Genomic DNA, 17,412 nt, shown 5'->3' on the forward strand with positions numbered 1-17,412 from the left:
CCCTACAACTTCTCCAGCAGGAGCTTGCTGCCAAGGTTGCCCACGGGCTTATCCGACTTGGCACCGCTCTTCTTGCCCTTCTTCGCGCCCTTGTCGCTCTTTTCGCTCTCCTTCTGGGCCTTGGCCTCCTTGGCCTCCTTCTGCTCGGCCGTCTCCTCCGTCGCCGCCTTCTCGAGGGCCTTTTTGTGCTTCTTGAGCGTCTTCTTCAACTCGGACGCGTGGCTGAAATCCTCAGCCTCCAGCATGTTGAGCACAACAAAGGAGCTCGGTCCTGTCGCCCAGTCCAGGACGTAGTCCTTGATGACGGGGTACAGGATATCAGCGAATTTCAATGGCGGCTCGACGGGCTCGACTTTGCCGGTCTCCTTGTTGAACTTGCCGCCGGCGATGAGCGTCTTGATCAACCGACCTCCGAATGGTGTCCGCGAAACGTGGACAGGAGTGGTGATGCCCTCGACCTCCATAGGCTCCGCGCTCGGGTCACCCTCAGCAACCGCTGCCACGGCCTCGAGGGCGGCCGTCTTGTCACCCTCCGCAGAGAGGAGAACGTCCGCAACCAGCTGGCAGCCAAAGGGGTCTGCTACCAAAGCCGGCGCGGCAGACACTACAGCCTCCACAAGCGCCGGCGAAATGACAGCAACCAACTCCTTTCTCCGCACCTCGGCGTCCTTCTTACTGGTTGTCTGGCGGATCTCGTGGACCTCTTTGAGGATGGCCAGGTCCTCGCTCATGTTCGCGGGGAAAAGGGCTCTACTCTGGCCCTCCAATAGGTACAGAAGGGTGGCCCTCGCGTAGGGATTTGTTGTGGAGACGACAATGTTTTCTGTCGTCTTCTCCTTGTCGTCGCCAATCAGCTCAGGGAAGATGGCCTTCGACGTCATCTTTGTATCGTCGATCACATCAAAGGCAGTGAGAATAACAATGTGCGCAAAGGCGTCGCCCGACATCAGGACGAAGTTATCCTTGTAAGCCTTGAGCAGGTTTCTACGGTCCTTGGAGGTGCCGTTGGCCAACAGCAACGCCACTAACCGAGATCCGGAGCGGGTGAATGCCATGTTCTTTAGCAGGTCGCCCTCCTCGTCGTCCTTGATCATCTCGATGAACAAGTTGAAATCTTCTGTGCCGGGCTTAATGTTCAGGAAGTATTGCAGCATGGCGTCGTGCAGCATAGTGAAACCGGTCATCTTCTTCTGGACCAACGAGTTGATCATGTCGTGCAGACTTTTCAGGATGGGCTGCTTCTTGCTGGGGTTCTGCTCAAGGATCTCGGCCAGGTCCGAAGTCGGCTTCTCGTCCTTGCTGCGCTCGAGGAGAGCAAACTCAGGCCCGTACCACTCTCTCAGAAGGATGGCCTTCTGCTCCTTCGTCGCGATTTGCCGGTAGATGTCGTCGAGAATCCATGACGCCTCGGGGTGGTTGATCAACTTGCGCACCTTGCCGTAAAACTCGGGGATGATGAGGTCCTTGATCTCGCCGTCGGCCTGCACGACCATCTTGGCAATAAGGAACTTGGCGTAACGGCTCTCAGCCAGCTGGGTATAGGTTCCCTGCAGCTCACGGGTAATCTGTTTCCGTTGCGCGGCGGTGGCATATTTGAGAGCGGTCTGGACAGCGCGCGTGGCGTCGTGCTTCATGACGAAATCCTTGATCCGGCCGGTGATGATGGTAAAGAGCTCATCGACCAGCTGCTTCCGCTCCTCAGACGGCACGTGGGACTTCCTCCGCAGTCTCTCCCAAATCTTCTTGGTTCGTGCCAGCTCGTCGGCCAAGGGCTTCGCGGCCTTGCGCTCGAGGGCCAGCTTCTTCTGGATGGCATGGGACTCTTTAGAGTTTTGGCCTGTTGCAAAAACGTCAGTCAGCAATTGCAATTGCAGTCTTGCAGCAAGCGCATCATTCCCCCTTGATTTCTTACCTCTCTCGAAAGCCTTGTTCTTGTCGGCACCATTGGCGCCCTCCTTCTTGCTCTTGGCCTGGGCCTGCTGTGCCCTGTCACGGGGATTCAGCTGGACACCTCCATCATCCGAGTCTGAGGAGTTGTCGTCAAGATCGTCCTCATTGTCGCTCTCGGGGTCTCGACAGGCTCCGCCTTTTTCTTCGAGTCGATCTTGGCCTTCTTTGAGAACTTTCCGTCAGAAGCACCCTTTCCGGCGGGAGCGCTCTTTCTCTTGACGCCGTTGGAAGATGCCATTATGAAGAGAAGAGAGTGCGTGGCTGTTTGGGTGGGAAAGATGTGGTTGTGGACAGCCGCGGAATCGCAATACGTGAACTTTCTCTCGGGAGGGTACAAAGAGAGGGCGACTGGGCGGGTGGGAACTTACAGCGGTCGCAAAGTCCCTTGGGAAATTCTGAAATTTTTATTTGAATTGCCGGGCGGTCAGCAAGGCGCTAGGCTGGATCGAATTCACAACCCCACCATGGGGCATGTACGTACCTCTGCTATCGACGGCATCTTTCAATCGCCAGCTACATCTCCAAGGACGACCCTCTACCCCAAAAATCACCATCACTTTTTTCTATTGAGCAATCAAGAAAGCTTGTAAGAGCTGCACACATTGAGAAATGGGGCGTGAAGAACAAGTCGAGGAGCGCGAGGTGCTCGAGTCCATCTTCCCAGAGGAGATCACAGGTGAGTTGCGATCCGTTACCCCACCATGTCATGCCATGCCATGCCACCTCAAGCAACAACGTCACTGACCACGGGCACCACCACAGATATCTCGGAAACCGAGTTCAGAATACAAATCGCCCTGGACGTCCCGGGAGAGGAGGACGATCCGCCCACGATGTTCCTACAGGTCCGCTACCCGGAAGCCTACCCCGATGAGCCGCCCACGCTCGACCTGCAGTCCGTACCCAATGCCGCGCCGTACGAGTGGTTCAACGTCTCAGAGGACCGAGAGCACCTTCTCCAGGGACTCGAGGAGACGATCCAAGAGAACCTCGGCATGGCCATGGTCTTCTCGCTGGTGTCGGCACTCAAGGAGGCCGCCGAGGCGCTCATTGAGGAGCGCAAGCAGGCGCGGGAGAAGGAGCACGAGGAGCGCGCCGCGGCGCTCGAGCGCGAGGAGAACAAGAAGTTTCACGGCACCCCCGTCACGCCCGAGACGTTCCTCAAGTGGCGCGCCGACTTCATCAAGGAGATGGAGGAGCAGAAGCAGCGGGAAGAGGAGGAGCGCCTCGCCGAGCTGAAGAAGGCTAAGATCAAGGAGCCCGTCAAGCTGACGGGGAAGCAGTTGTGGGAGCGCGGCCTGGTTGGTAAGGTTATTGACGAGGACGAGGAAGATGGCGCGGGCTTGGTGGAGGGGGTTGACAAGCTCAAGGTCGAGGCTGCGTAAGGCGGCGGCTTTTAGTGTTTTGATGAAATGAAGGGAAGAAAAGAGTGCATTTCACTGGCGTTTTTAATTCGGGACCTAGAAAAGGAACGAATGTGGTTCTGGTATATACCTCCATCTATATGCCTCGATGAATGAACCCTTGATGACTGCAAGGGAAAGAAGAAGAAGAAAAGAAAAGGAAAAGGAAAAAGATTCACGACTTTTTGGCGTCTTTTTTTGTTGTCCCCACCCCGGTTTCCGACTCCCAAAACTCCATGATTTTGATTCTATCAGCCGAGCCTCCCAATAGTCATGATCTTGTCTTCGTTCGCCTCCAAAACCATTGCTAGTTTACTCCTCCATCGCCTCGTCCTCGTCGCTGCCGGCATCTTCCCATCCGTCATCCTCGTCCTCCGCCGGCAGGTCGCCGAGCTCCTTGTTGATGGAAGCGAACAGCTCCTTGGCGTGCTCGCCCAGCCGCTCGTCCTCGTACTCCTGCTCCTGGTAGAGCTTTTGGCACCGCATCAACCACCGCCTCGACGTGTCCCACGTGGCCTTCCAGTCCTCGTCGTCCTCGCCCAACTGGCCCTCGCCCTTGGCCTTGACCTTCTCACCGATGATGAACAAGGCCCAGCCACCGAGGTACCACGCCTCCACGCTCTGGTCGTCGTCGCCCACGAGCCTCTCGAGCACCTCAATCGCCTCCTTCTCCATCTCCACCTCGAGCAGCAGCCGCACCAGGCTGATCCTCGTCGGGAAGTCCGGCACGTTGGGATCCAGCGGCGGCAGGTCCACCCACAACTCCAGGCTCCTCGCCAGCGCCGCCCTCGCCTCGTCCACCTTCTCCTGCGATATCCTCACGTTCGCCACCGTCTGCCACGTCTCCGCCGACTCGGGCGCGACCAACCCCGCCTCGGTAATGAGCGCCTCGCACCGCTGCTCCGCGTCCGCCTCCCACGACAAGTCCGTCATGTACACCTCGGCCACGGCGCACAGCGTACCGCCAAGCTTCCTTTTGCGCTCCTCTAGCTGCGCCTCCTGCTCGGCGCTTCGCTTCGGCAGGTCCTCGAGCGCCTGGATCTGGCCCCTGAGCGACTGCGCGCCCTTGTCGAACCAGTTGACGCTGTCCTGTCCGCCCTCCTCGCTGAGCTGCGCGAGCCAGAGGAACTTTTCCGGTCCGCCGCCTATGCGCTCGTCGAGGGCGCCATCAGCGTCGAGCTCGACGGCCCGCAGGAAGTAGGCCCGCGCCTCGTCCACCTCGCCCATCTCAATGGCGATGAGGCCCAGGAGGTTCACCGCCGCCAGCTCATAGTCGCCGCCCACGCCCGTGCCGTCGAGGGCCTTCTTCGCAGCTGAGACGGCATTCTCCAGATCACCCTCTTGCAGTTTTGTGGCGGCCTCGGCAAGGGACAGGGCGGGGTTGGCAGGCTTCTTCTCCGTTCTCTTTTTCACCTTCTTGTTGGGGCGTGTTGGCGCCATTGTGCGATCTTTCTTTCTTCCTCTTTTGGGCGGCTCGTGCTGAATGCTGTATGCGCTGTCTGATCTTTGGAGGGAAGGTCGCAAAAGCTTTATAGATTTGAATGAGAGTTGTTTGAAGTGAGCGATGAGAATGAGAGGTGAGTCGTGCCAGCGCTCGCCCGTGGTGGGTTCCAACTGGGCCTTCAAGAAAAATTCTTATCGCACCACGGCAATCTTATCGATAAGTTCGGTGATATCGATGGCGGGGTTGCACACCGACAACGACAGCTCAGCTCACCGATCCCGCAACTCCACCTCGACCCTTTTACTACCTGTTAGTATAAGTCTTTGGCATCCTCACAGTACTTGGGCGAGTGCGGCGGGCATAAGCACTCTCCCAGGCATGAACGAGATATCGTACCAGCATGGTCAATTTGTACCTGACACATCCGACTTGCTCTGAACGGTACGCTCTTCTGGAGGCTAATTGAAGAGGCGTCAACTTGGGTACCTCAGCTTTGCATAACGGTAGAATCTATGACGCATATTCGCATTGGTACAGTCCGGTGCTCCCGAAGATGAGGCTGTGGTGCTTAATATTTTCCAACGGCTACGAATAGCGCATGCCGTATTGGAGCTTCGCTCATTAAAGTATTGGATGGAGACTATACAACCCTGTAAAGGCAGTGTCGTGACTAGTTACAATTCTTGGCCCTGTCGGCCAGCGCTGTCCATAAAAACAGTAAACCCCTTAAGGACAATAATAGGCCGCGCATTAGATACCAGCCTGGTCCCATTTTTAAGACGCCATCGCTAATAAGGACCAAAGCATAAACATAATAACCAAAACTCCAATTCCAGCCCAATATGCGTTTCTCGGCACCAAGCAATTCGAGTAGTCCACTGCGGCGGATCTATACATCGTGTACATCAAAAAAGAAAATACCTTCTCTCACGGTGATGAGTAAGTAAAAGAAGGGACTGTGCATTGGTTGTTGAGGAGAATTGTGAGGAGAATTCATTCCCTCAATAAGCTCGACCTCTTGCCGAAGAACCTCTGCTGGGAGTTCCCCACTCATCGACGAGCTCGGCAGAGCTCCCCAAAAGATCAACCTGCTGGTCAGACCCAGGATCAACTCTGCTAATGCTGTGCTGAGTGACAACGCCATAGCTGGTTGGTCTTTCAGTGCTCGACGTCCTGCGAATGTTGAACTCTTCCAGAGATGACCCGTTGGAAGACAGCCGTTTCTGATGCGATTCTGACCGTTCAAAGGGTAGTCGCCCAGAGTTTGGCGATGATGAAAGATTACCCTGTGCGGCTATGTCTCCAGCTTGTCCGCCCCTCAAGGGGCCCGCGGGAGAGGTTGGCGGGATCAGGTTGAACGAAGGGGTTGGGGAGTGTCCACGGGGCACACCAGAGTCCCTCTTCGAGCTCTTCCGGGGAATTTCTGGGATGTCGGATTCCGTCGACTGGCGTCTGTGTTTCTGTGAAGCAGATCGACTTGCTATTGATGGAACTCTATTTGGCAACGTGAAGCTACCCGAGCTCGCTATTCCCGGCAGGGTCGGCGGCGCGTCAGACACTTTCGGCATGCCGATCGCTTCGATCTCCGATTCAGTTGATACGACCGAAACACCGTCGTCGTTGAGCAGATTTTCAGTGTTCTCCCCATTGTCGGCGTGGTTCCGTGCTGTCTTGTTTTTCGGTTCGTCGTCGTCGGATTCGATGGGACCGTTTCTCAAGACACCCATGGCCACCGGGATGCCTTCTGGTGGAGCCTCTGCATCATACTCCGCATCGGCTGCGGCGCGCATAGCTGGCGGCATCCTTGAGCTTCGCACTACTTCGAATCCCTTACCCTTCTCCTTGCTCTTGCCACCGAACATGGTACGGAACCACCCTGCAGCTGTAGCCATTGGTTTTGTCGGGTCAGCGGGGCCTGTCCTCAGTTTACGGCCAACACCCTCCGAATTAAGGGCGGGGCCTCGAACACCGTAGTAAAAGTCAACCTCTCTGGTCGAGTAATCTGCTCTCGGGGCGAGATTGATGGCCTGCGGAGCTGGTGTCGGTCCCCTCGATAACTGGGCCTCCAGGTCTGCCGCAGCGTCTCCGAGGTGTGCGCCACCTTGACTGTATCGGCGGGAGTCAGCGACGGAAGCCCGATGTGGCAGAGACGTAGATGAGCCGTTGAGTGTGTCGCCACGGCGTCTCGGCGGTCGGTAATATGGGTCTGCAGATTCGACAGTAACAGCCGCAGGAGGCCGAGTGGCGGCGGCGGGGGACGGCAGGAAAGAGAAAGTGCTAACTTCGCCGGGCGTTGTCGGGGTAAAGTTACTGCCGCTATCTAAGTTACGAGCCTGTCCGGTATATGGGTCGATGCTGTCAAGGGCGGAAGAGCTGCGCTGTTGGCTTCGGAGGAGGAACCCGCTACCTGCCGACTCGCTCCTTAACCTGCCACCACGCATCACATATCCAGCCTTTGACGTTTCATCGGCATCGAGCATACCCATTGTTGACAGATGACTGATCCGGGATGGGCCATGGCCTCTCCGGGAAGTCCGACGCTGCAACTGGCGCATGCCAAAGATCTTTGACAGGCCACCGCGCGTGAGGCCGCGGGTGTCGTCACCTCCGGCGCCAAGAATTCGTGCCGTCACCTCGATGATCGTAATCAGGGCGTTCAGAAAGAACCCGAGAACTAAAACACAGGCGTGAATGAGCAAAATCGTATAGCCAATCCACCCCTTGGGTCCTTCGGTGACACCCATTTGTGGCACGAACGCGACCATGAGCATGACGGTGGTGAAGCGCAAAACCGAGAAAAGAGTGTGGTAGGCGTTCATGGATGTCGGAGACTGGAAAGGTCTGAATGCGTGAAGAGTCAACACATGGATGACCTCGCAAATGGCGAGCAGAACGATTTGTACAATCCCGACAGGCTGTACGGCGCCAATTGCAATGCCGCGGATGAACGTAAGGGTAACCGGAATGAGCGCGAAGGCTGCCGCCTCGTCCGAGTATGTGTTGTAAAGTGGCCCATAGAGCAATACGGTCGGCAGATCATCGAACAGAACGGCTCTTGGCCTAGTCCTGAAGATCAAGTACAGGAGCCATGCGGCAAAGCACACCAAGATGAGAAGAGTGATGACGGCCAATGCCACAGCAAAGTCGCGAGACTGACTGGCAACAACCAGCTGAAAGGTAGACAGTGCTACGATAGGCAGCAGCAGGTAGTTGAAAACTATCCGCACAACGTTCCCCACTGAGAAGGGAATATTCTTGGCCCGAAGGTCCTCTTCAGGGGTGTCACTAATGAACCGCAGGACCCAGCGGCAGAAGAAACCAATCTGAATGAGGACGAACAGGGCAGCAACGATGACGCAAACCCAAACCATGGTTCCAGCCCAGATATCCTCAACATCGGTCATGCCCACCATCTGTGCGTAGCGGTGCAGTCCGTAAGAGCCGTTGGTCACGTAGATACCATCTTGAATCGACTGCCAGCCCGGGGACTTGCTCACGAAGCTCTCGTTGAACATCAATGCGGACCAACTCGCCTGACTGACAACAGGCTGGTAGAACCCTGGGTAGTTGAGAGTCAGCCCACCGGTGAGAGCCACAAACTGGATATATTGAAGACAGTCCCCGAACCCGGGCGTCACCAAGCGCAACAGATCGGCGTCTCGTCCATAGTTGGTTGTCCAGTGGAAGATGTCTGTGGACCCCCACGGGCTGAATACAGAGGCGAACATGGTTGCGAATCCAACAAAGAGCAGCACAACGAGCGGTAAGTAACGCAAAAGATCGCGGGTACCGCCCAAATCCGGAGTTACGGTGGCAGAAGCGCAGCCGATATGCCTAGCCGAGTCGTCTCCATAGATGATTTGGAGAGTCGCAGCAAGCGAGGCGAAGGCATACGACGAGCCCATATTGGTTGTAATGTTTACTGAAGGCAAGTTGCCATACGGGTTCGTACTGCAGTGAGGTTAGTCGGGCTTAGATTGCACGGCATAAGGGAGTCTTACATGGGCGTCGAGTTGAAGACCGGACCAAGAGGGCAGGAGCCATCGACGAGGCTATAGTTGCAGAAGCTGGAGACATTGCTGAAAGGCTCATACGTCAAGAAGTTGACCTTGCTCGCGAGAGTGGTGACTTTGTTGCCTGCTTTGGTGTAGTCGAGGATTTTGCCATCTTGATAGCTAGAATCGTTCCAGAGCGGATCGCCCGCAGGAGGAAGCTTCACGTCGTAATACGAACCCGACACATTGCCCCATACGATGATTTGAAGAGAGTGGTCCGGGTTTTCGGTGTCGAAGCGAGCGTCAACGTAAACGGGGCTCCATTGCAGGGGCAGCGGTTCGTAGTTCCTGTAGCTATCGGGGAGGCAGTTGTCGAAAGGGATCAGGACGGCGGACACGGGGCGTATCAGCAGGCAAGCGAGAAGAACGAGCAGAAGAGCGGCGAACGAGCGGCAAGGTAACGGGCGGCTACTAGATGGCTGTGGCCGTATTCGAGAAGTACGGCCACAATCCATAGTGAGCGATTGTGGTGAAGAATATCGGGGTCCTTGATGAAGCGAGCGAGTGGCGGGCCTCTCCAGCGAGGATGAAGACTTCATGGATTGGAATGGCAGTGAAAGAGCAGGTTTTCCATATTCAGGGCGAGCGGTAGCTGCATGTCTTGGAACACTTTCGGGATGGGGCAGATCTCTTGGAGGAGCGTAAGGAGGCATTCGCATGTTTCGGACTGGCGTATCGTTTTGTAGCGTAGTCGACAAGCGCTGCAGATGGAAGGCTCGCAGCGCGGTGGGGTGGTGGGCGAGCGACGCACAGAGGCAGAGAAGAGAAACACGAGAGTCGTGTGCTAGAATCCCGGCATCTTGGGGGAGCTGCAGCAGTCGGCTCGTCTCTGGTGCCGTTGCCGGGCACTTTACTTTGATTCGTCTCAGCGGGTATCGTATCGGAAACTCGACGGTGATGCTCTACTGTTTTGATTTGCTTCCTGTAGCTGTATTGTCTGGCCGGTGGCCTTCGGCGGGATCGATGGGCAGCGGGATGGCGTGTGCTGTGAAAGATGGATGAAAATTGATGAGGGGAGAGGGAGGAATGTTTTGCGTGTGTATGTGGGTGTGTGTGTGTGTGTGTGTGTGTGTGTGTGTGTGTGTCTGACTGAGCGAGCGACGTATGCGTGTGGTTCTGATGGTGGTGGTGGTATCGGCGGCGCAGGTGCAGCAGGCCGGCAGGAAAGACGGGATATTGTCGCGCGAGAGAACGCAAGACGGTCAGGGAAAAGTGCTGCGGAAAGGGTAGACTTGGAGCAAAAGTACGGGTACCTTTGGGTTCTGGACCATTTTTGCTCGAGGGGACTTTGGAGGATGTACCTTGCAGATCACCTGTCCATGCTCGCTCACCCATGTCCGTTCAGGTGCGGATCGGTCGCCCAGCTCAGCGCACGTACATACAGTAGCGGGGCGCACCTCTCGGGGGGCTTGTTTCTGTGAGCCTGGAAGCTCTGTACTGCACATACGTGCGAAAAGTCGAAGTGCGACATGGAAAACAGAACAGCACCTCGCGCCAGATGCATCCGCAAGCCCCCCTGGTGGCTAAGCATCCTTCACTTCAGGTTCCGAAATAGCAATCGCAGGTTCTACGCTCTGCCTTGGGGTCCTATTCTATTACCTCTTGGCCTCCGCCATGACATGCCATCCCGTCCCGTCCCACGGAGAGCTCACACATACTACGGATACCGAGTGGTGTACTCAGCATGAATCCCTTCGGTTCTCGGCGCTGTCGGCCATCGAAAATTCATCAGTGCGTTGGCTGGTTGCTAGGAGAAGCCCGGCAGCAGTGGGCGATACGGGCAGAGGAGGTGCCTCAAAGTACCCATCCCTGCCCTGCACAAGGTAGATATACATTGGTGCATGTACCTCCTCCACGGTCCTACCGCTGAAAGCCAGCTTGCTGGGTGCCTGCTCTCCGGGTTCTGTTTCCTTCTTCCACTCCAGTTCCTCTCCATCAACCCATCCGGTGTCCTCCCTCCTCAAAAAGCCACAGGTCCAAGGGGTCCCCGGGCGTATTCAGAGTTGCCGGTTGACTGCCCGTTGGACATCCCCAGTCGGATTTGCCTGTCTCCACCCAGTAAGGCGCAGCTGAGCCCCGTCGTTGCCCGTCTGGCCTAGGTATTTGGCCCATTTCGCCTTCAGATATGTCAGCCAGACTGGGAGCGACTGCGAGTTAGGTACGAGATAGTCATTCTGCCCAGATGGGAAGCCGCCGTGAGTCCACCCAACTACTGTATTTTCTCGATCCGTCTTGTCGCCCACGACCGCCAACTCTCGTGTAGCACGGCCACGATTTGTCCGCACCTCGCAGCTTGGACGCGGGACCCTTCTTTTCAATCCGGCACAACCCACGAACATGCTACGGATACCAACAAAAAAAGGTTTCAAGCAAGGTCGCTCTACGAACACACGCGCGCACACGGGACACGCAATCTGTCAGTGCAGATCGACCTCGAATCCGATGCGAACGTGATAGGTCGTCACCGTCGTCGTCGTCGTCGTCGTCGTCGCAAAGGGATTGAAAGGGGGGAAAGGGCTCCTTCCATGGCTGTGCTTGTCTAGCGCCCGGCCTGAAACCCCAGTACTGCCACCTTATGACGTGCCGATGGTATTCCGCATGAGCCAACCTACTAAGTACCTACTGCTACCATTGTCTCGCCCGATCCATTCCACACCATCAGCTGGTATGAGACCTATGTCTCTGCTTGAGATAATCGTCCATAGTGCCATCCGTCGTGCCTTTTGCTGGCGCCGTCTCACGCTGGAAAGCACACGCCGGCCTCGAAACGGCTTAGCAAGGCACCACCTCTGAACGAACGCTCCAAAGGCCACAAACGTTGGACGATAGCTAATCCGGTCGCGTGCTTGTTGAGACATCGAACGCTGAACAACACCACACCCTCGTTATCGCTGATTACTCCCAAACACTGAATCGCTGTCGTCACTCTACCTCGCCATACATACCTATAAACAGCATGCGAGTGCCACCACAATGGCCTGCCTGAGCCCGTCTGCCAGCCTACGTCGGTATGATCCTTACGTTGGAATAGCAATATAGGGTAGCATGCGGCAAGCCTGGCCGACAACCCTTTCCCTAATCGTCTCACTGTCCGGCTGCCGACATGCCTAGGTGCCTAATGTAGTATTGTTCGCATCTCATGGACAATAAAAGACGGAGATGAAGACAAGCGCGCATTGGCCAACCGACAGGGATGATCAAATAAACAATGGATGTGGCATTACTAACTATGACTTCAGACGAAACCCAGGCCACTGGTCAGTATAACGCCTATCTACATAGTAGCTGCTTGGTGCCTTGGAATTGGGATGTGCCGGAGACGGGGGATATCGATTCGGCTCTCTTATTATTTTTTTCTGCAACCCGTCACCTACGGTAATCGCTGCTCTTATTTTTTAGATCGATGCTTGTGTTTGTGGGTGCAATCCAGCCGCTCTGCTGCTTGATGCTTTTCCTTACTAACAAAGGCAGGATTACTAGCTCGCGCGCATCACAGAGGGATCGTCCAGCCCGCGGCACCGTGTGCGACGCCCCGGACCCAGGGAAAAACCTGCATCACCAATGACTAGGAGGTCCTGTCGACCTTTCCGCTGCCCGAACCACAGAAACCCGAACAGCCAGCAAGAAAACCTGCGGGCAGGGACCAGCTTTCAATTATGATTGACGGGTTCTCCATGTATAACAATTGGTGTGTTATACCCCTATTTGCATAACTCGACACTTCATTCGTACAACGCAAACCCAGACCATGACCATGGTACTTTTGCTCCCTCCATCACAGCATACCTAATCCGCCCGCCTTGCTGAGCGTCCATTGACGCTTCTCACGTATCATCAGTACGACTCTCGGCTTCGATACGCCGTCCATTCCCAAGCACCATATTTAGGACCAACTTACTAAAACTTGACAACCCGCTACCCTGCCAACCTTATGACGCTTGCGTAAGTAACAAAAGAAAAGATTCGTCAAGCTTCGCCAGTGAAACGGCGTCCCTAGCAGACGCTGCCATTTATCAACTGCGACAAGAGTTGCTCACAGCTCGTCTTTTGAATAATCACCCAATCAGACTGCCCCCACCTCCGCCATCCCCCCCCACGACAAAGTATAAGGATCAGATTACTTCACGTTCCTAATACGAACTACAGCACGAGCCAATCACCACATCTTTCGTAGGTCCTGACCGGTCCAGCTATTTTCAGCACCAGTCACAAGTCCGACGGTTCTAAAATGGAAACAGCCGAGAGGCTCATTAGGAACTGTGCAAGCATGCACTGTTGACGGCTGACACCCGGATATGGAACGTCACCTTCACCCTCAGAACCGCCCTGCCGGCGCTCGACCGTCTCCACCCCCCCGTCGTCCACCGCCATTCCGAACGGCAGAGCTACTTCCATATGCTTCCGCCCGGCTTTAGAATCGGCCTTGGTGGGGATCATGATGCCTTCACTTAGCGATCCATCCCCATCAGCATCCATCGCCCTTCTTCTTGGCTCATGCTCCCTCAGAAGCCCCAGATCATGAAACACTATGGATACGAATGGAAATGACAACCTTCTGATCCAAGGCTTTTCGGTCCACAACCGGTCACAGGCGGTGGAAGTCCGAGGCACCCTCAATGGGCTATTCAGCCTAGACCGGACTGGCGCAGCGGGAGACTCCAATCGACGTTTGCGCGCCGTCCGAACTGCGTTTCTCACCGCATGCTCACATGTTGATCGCCAAGATGGAGACTTCTACGAAGGCTCAGGAACCAGCCGACGTTCTGTGCTAACAACGAATATGTCTAAACCTATGCAGAGCCGACATCGCCTAGCTAACCCTCTTCCGTTGGCAGTTGTCTGCCATCCCAATGCTACAAGGCCTCCAGACCAGTCCAGCCCTACCCTTACGAGAGGAGTGAGACACGTAAAACGCCAGAGGACCGGAGCTGTGGAGCGCCGTCACTGGCCGCCCTCACACGCGCACCGTTACGGCAAGCCACAATCGTCTCCCGGGTCAATGACAACCACTTGTCCTGCGTCAAACGCGCCGCAGAGGCTGCTACTAGGGTGCTGGTCGTATGCAAAAGTGATCGACTACTGCGGCCCTTGAGAGCAGCTAGGCCGGCGCAGCATGAATACGACGTGCCTCCCCTGACCCACCCGTTGCCGTGCTGGTTCGCGCTGCTGCGTCATGGAGATGCTGCCATCCCCAGTCAGGCCCCCCTTTTCTACACTTCGGCGGCTCCTGTCGAGGAGCGTAACTGCACCACGAGACTGCTGGCGGGTCAGAAAGCGTGAACGACAACGCTTGATAGGATTTCCCATCTATTCTGGGATGTCAACACAACACGACAAGGCAACACGGTGTCCGCGAATGTGGCCTGATGGCCGTGTTGGCATTACAACCACCCGCACTCCTTGTCTTGTCGGTAGCACATGCTATGCATAGCTGAGCTGGAGCCGGAGGGCAGCAGCAGCAGTGGGTCCACAAAGGCTAGAAAGCTGTAAGTAATCGTACACGTAGACCCAGTCATTACACAGTGTGCGTACACTTATCTATTGGCATGGGAGTTTTCTGGCCTCGCGTTTCATCGTTGTCCACGTCGAGCGACTAGAAAAAGGATAGAAATTTCGTCAATCACACCTCTCTCTCCCCCGCCATCATCTTGCCCCGGTCGGTGACGTACGTCGAACCAGATGAGTCGGCTTGACAGTCTTGACGGGGGACCTATCGAGCCCCGGCCCCGCAAGTGCCGCGGTTGGGTCCACGTTGTAATTGTTTCATCTATCAGTGTCTACGTGAAGTCGGAAGGAAGGCCAGCATCTTGCCCGGCTCGCACATCGACGGTTCGACTGGTAAAAGGTGCCGGATGATGACCCGTTCAAGATATGTGATTCGGACACCAGACGCGTAAAAGAGTCAGCGGCAAGATGCGTCTAGGTGAAGGACGGAAGGCTTCACAGGCTCTTGGGTGTCGAAGGCCAGGCATGCAAATCCCAACTGGATGTGATCCCATTAGCTTCTTTCGGGCTGCCTTCTGAGGAAGTTATCGTGGACATGGTATGCTGGACGACCATTCGATTGGTTGTCTTACAAACCGATACTGGTGTCGAACATCCGGTCGACTGCATTGCGAAGAGCAGAGGTTGCTGATCAACCGAGCAAACAGCGATTCGAGTTCAGCCATGTACACTAGGATATCTACAATACGCCTGGCTCCATTTACCTCCCGCCCCCCTAATTGCATTAGTTTCTTGTCAAATAGTAACGAGTCGATCCGCGCCAGTATACCCGTCCCTAACTGCATTCATTCTACCATGCACCCCGTATTCCTTCCTTCGGACAATGCACCAATATCAATCTCAAGCTCCAACTCGACACCATGCTCCTTATATGCCCATGCCCCGAGAACCTCTTGAAGCCTGTTGCTGATGTCTCCCATCTCGGTCAACTCCAATGGGAACGCGGCCTCCTGTTGACCTCTGAGGACGTAAAGATCGTAGTCGGATGCATCGATGACCTGCTTTCGTACCTTGCGTGACTCGAATGCAAGTGACTGCACATGCGTGTAGGTTTCCGAGGAAAGCCTCTCGAAAGGTAGCATCTCCGACCTCATCCTCTTGTGTGTTTTATTCCTTGATTGGGACCTGGATGCCAGTCTTCGTCTCAAGTAGCTTCGCGGTGAGGTGTCAGGCGCGGTAGTAGTCGATCTCCGAGTCGGAGATCTGCCACGTTCCTCGCCCAGTCTCCGGGCTGCCATGCGTTCAGTGTTCTCGGTCCTTGGGCGAAGCCCCTGAAGCCTCTCCAGAGCCTCTTCCATTTCTTTTTGGGACGGGCCGTCACTACCATGGCGGTGGGAACGTCTTGATGTCTCGGAGATAACATAACTATTCTGAAGACCATCGTAGTTCGTTTCCATCGCCGCGTAACAGGCGCCTTCGGTGTCATGGAGTCTGAGCGGCTCCTGGCCCTTTCTCGCGCTGAAGGTAATGTTGCCTTGTCTCAAACCATCCGCCCTGGGATCCACAGCTCGTGCAGGTTTTTGGGGAGCGCCACGAGCTCTGGATTTTTGTTGACGTAGTTTTCTTGGTTCAACACGAGCAGGTACCCAGAACGGTTTCCGCAATGGGCTTGAGGAAGGGGGCGGCGTGCCAAATGCACTCTCCTGGTCAAAGTTGGCAAACGGATGTGGCGTTTTGGCGTATGCGCGCTGGCGAACACCAGGGCCTCCGACATATTGGACGTCTAGGTCGACAACGTTATGTGTCTCACCGGCTGGCTGGAATGGCTGTTCATCTCTGGTAATTCTTCGCTGGTCTTGGTGTCTCAGATTGTGAATGCCACTTCGTGAGGCGGCGGAATGTTGCAGTATCGATGGTTCAAAATCACCTGCCTCGTATGCATCCTGCATTCGTGCTACAGGTGCTCGGTGGCGTCGGTAATGTTGGAGCTGTTGGTGGCTTTGGTCTTCCGTACTCAAGTGGGCCATGTCAAAGCCTTTCCGTGTCAACTCCTCAGACTTGGGGAGCGGTGGATGCTGGCGAGGGACTCTGCGGCATGAGGAGTCGTCTCCTCGTTCAGCGTCACTCGGATAATCAAAATTACTGCCGTCACGAGCGCCACGTTTCTCCGCCGCTTTCTTGGCAATAGACCACGGGTTTGGCTCTTCGCGTTGTGTTTGATGGAGACGCTGCGACTGCAGATACTCAATGAAGTCTGTCCGGGGTGGATCAAGAAGGATTGGCTGGTTGTTACCCTCGGGGCTTCCAGTTTCATCTCTTGTCATATCAACTTCCCAACCGGTCCGAAGTATTGACTGGGTTGGTTCAATAATGTGTTGCAACTTTGTGTTCTCGGGAGAAGACTGGTCCCGTCCCTTAAAATGACTGATCCCCGTCGCCTCTCCGTCGACGTGTGAGAACACTGACTGCTTGGGATTGTAAGTAGTGGTTGAAGGGCTACCATAAGGTGCCTCAGCGTCATTGTCGACGAGGGCGGGTTGGCATTGTTGATTTGTTGCATCGTGTTTGTGAACAGAATCACCCAGGTCCCCTTTGTCAGTGGTTGTAGGATAATTTCCGCTGCTAGGTGGCAGCAGGCCGGCAAGGTCATTATCCACACTGGCTGCTTGGTCTGGCGTGAGCTCCTGGAGAAGTTCGTTGAAGTGGGCTTCCGTTTTATCGCCAGCTGACAGAAGGCCAGTACTTCTCCCTCCTGCTGCGCCATCCATTGTTGCTACTCGGGTGAGTTCGTTGAAATGTTCTTCATCGTCGGACAGAAGCCATGGACTCCTTTCTCTGCTCTGCGACTTGTCCACTTGGGCACCTTCTCTAACAACCCCTGTCACATCCTCATGTTCCGATGGCAAGTACATCTCCTTGCACATCTCCTCGAAAAGGGAGAGTACCTTGGACTCGTTGGCAAAAAGGACCTCGTCTTTTGCTGTTGTCACATTCGGGTCGTAGCTCCCAAGGATACATTCAATATTCAGTCGTATGAAAGGTTTGGTGATGGTCTTTGAGGCTCCTCCGACTCCCACAACATGGCGTATGTATGTTTTGTATATGTCGACAAGCT

At 55.4% G+C, this 17,412-nt stretch overlaps 5 protein-coding genes across 5 annotated transcripts; 1 reads left to right on the plus strand and 4 right to left on the minus strand.

The window, feature by feature from the left end:
• Window positions 1-2: 2 nt before the first annotated feature.
• Window positions 3-2,188, minus strand: ColSpa_00174 (pumilio y domain family member 6; the record flags this gene model as incomplete). Its single annotated transcript, XM_049266386.1, has 3 exons — window positions 3-1,837; window positions 1,913-2,104; window positions 2,140-2,188. The coding sequence occupies 3 exons, from the start codon at window positions 2,186-2,188 to the stop codon at window positions 3-5; spliced, it is 2,076 nt and encodes a 691-aa protein (XP_049122343.1).
• A 371-nt stretch (window positions 2,189-2,559) lies between these two features.
• On the plus strand, window positions 2,560-3,335 carry ColSpa_00175 (S-(hydroxymethyl)glutathione dehydrogenase; the record flags this gene model as incomplete). Its single annotated transcript, XM_049266387.1, has 2 exons — window positions 2,560-2,626; window positions 2,713-3,335. The coding sequence occupies 2 exons, from the start codon at window positions 2,560-2,562 to the stop codon at window positions 3,333-3,335; spliced, it is 690 nt and encodes a 229-aa protein (XP_049122344.1).
• A 330-nt stretch (window positions 3,336-3,665) lies between these two features.
• ColSpa_00176 (putative ATP-citrate synthase subunit 1) lies at window positions 3,666-4,793 on the minus strand (the record flags this gene model as incomplete). Its single annotated transcript, XM_049266388.1, has 1 exon — window positions 3,666-4,793. The coding sequence occupies one exon, from the start codon at window positions 4,791-4,793 to the stop codon at window positions 3,666-3,668; it is 1,128 nt and encodes a 375-aa protein (XP_049122345.1).
• Window positions 4,794-5,798: 1,005 nt separating this feature from the next.
• ColSpa_00177 (uncharacterized protein) lies at window positions 5,799-9,307 on the minus strand (the record flags this gene model as incomplete). The annotated part of the gene is made up of 2 exons (XM_049266389.1): window positions 5,799-8,748; window positions 8,799-9,307. The coding sequence occupies 2 exons, from the start codon at window positions 9,305-9,307 to the stop codon at window positions 5,799-5,801; spliced, it is 3,459 nt and encodes a 1,152-aa protein (XP_049122346.1).
• Window positions 9,308-15,142: 5,835 nt separating this feature from the next.
• On the minus strand, window positions 15,143-15,451 carry ColSpa_00178 (uncharacterized protein; the record flags this gene model as incomplete). Its single annotated transcript, XM_049266390.1, has 1 exon — window positions 15,143-15,451. The coding sequence occupies one exon, from the start codon at window positions 15,449-15,451 to the stop codon at window positions 15,143-15,145; it is 309 nt and encodes a 102-aa protein (XP_049122347.1).
• Window positions 15,452-17,412: the final 1,961 nt, after the last annotated feature.

The sequence above is a fragment of the Colletotrichum spaethianum genome (genome assembly GCF_022836535.1).
Source record: "Colletotrichum spaethianum MAFF 239500 DNA, contig01, whole genome shotgun sequence".
NCBI classification, from domain to species: domain Eukaryota; kingdom Fungi; phylum Ascomycota; class Sordariomycetes; order Glomerellales; family Glomerellaceae; genus Colletotrichum; species Colletotrichum spaethianum.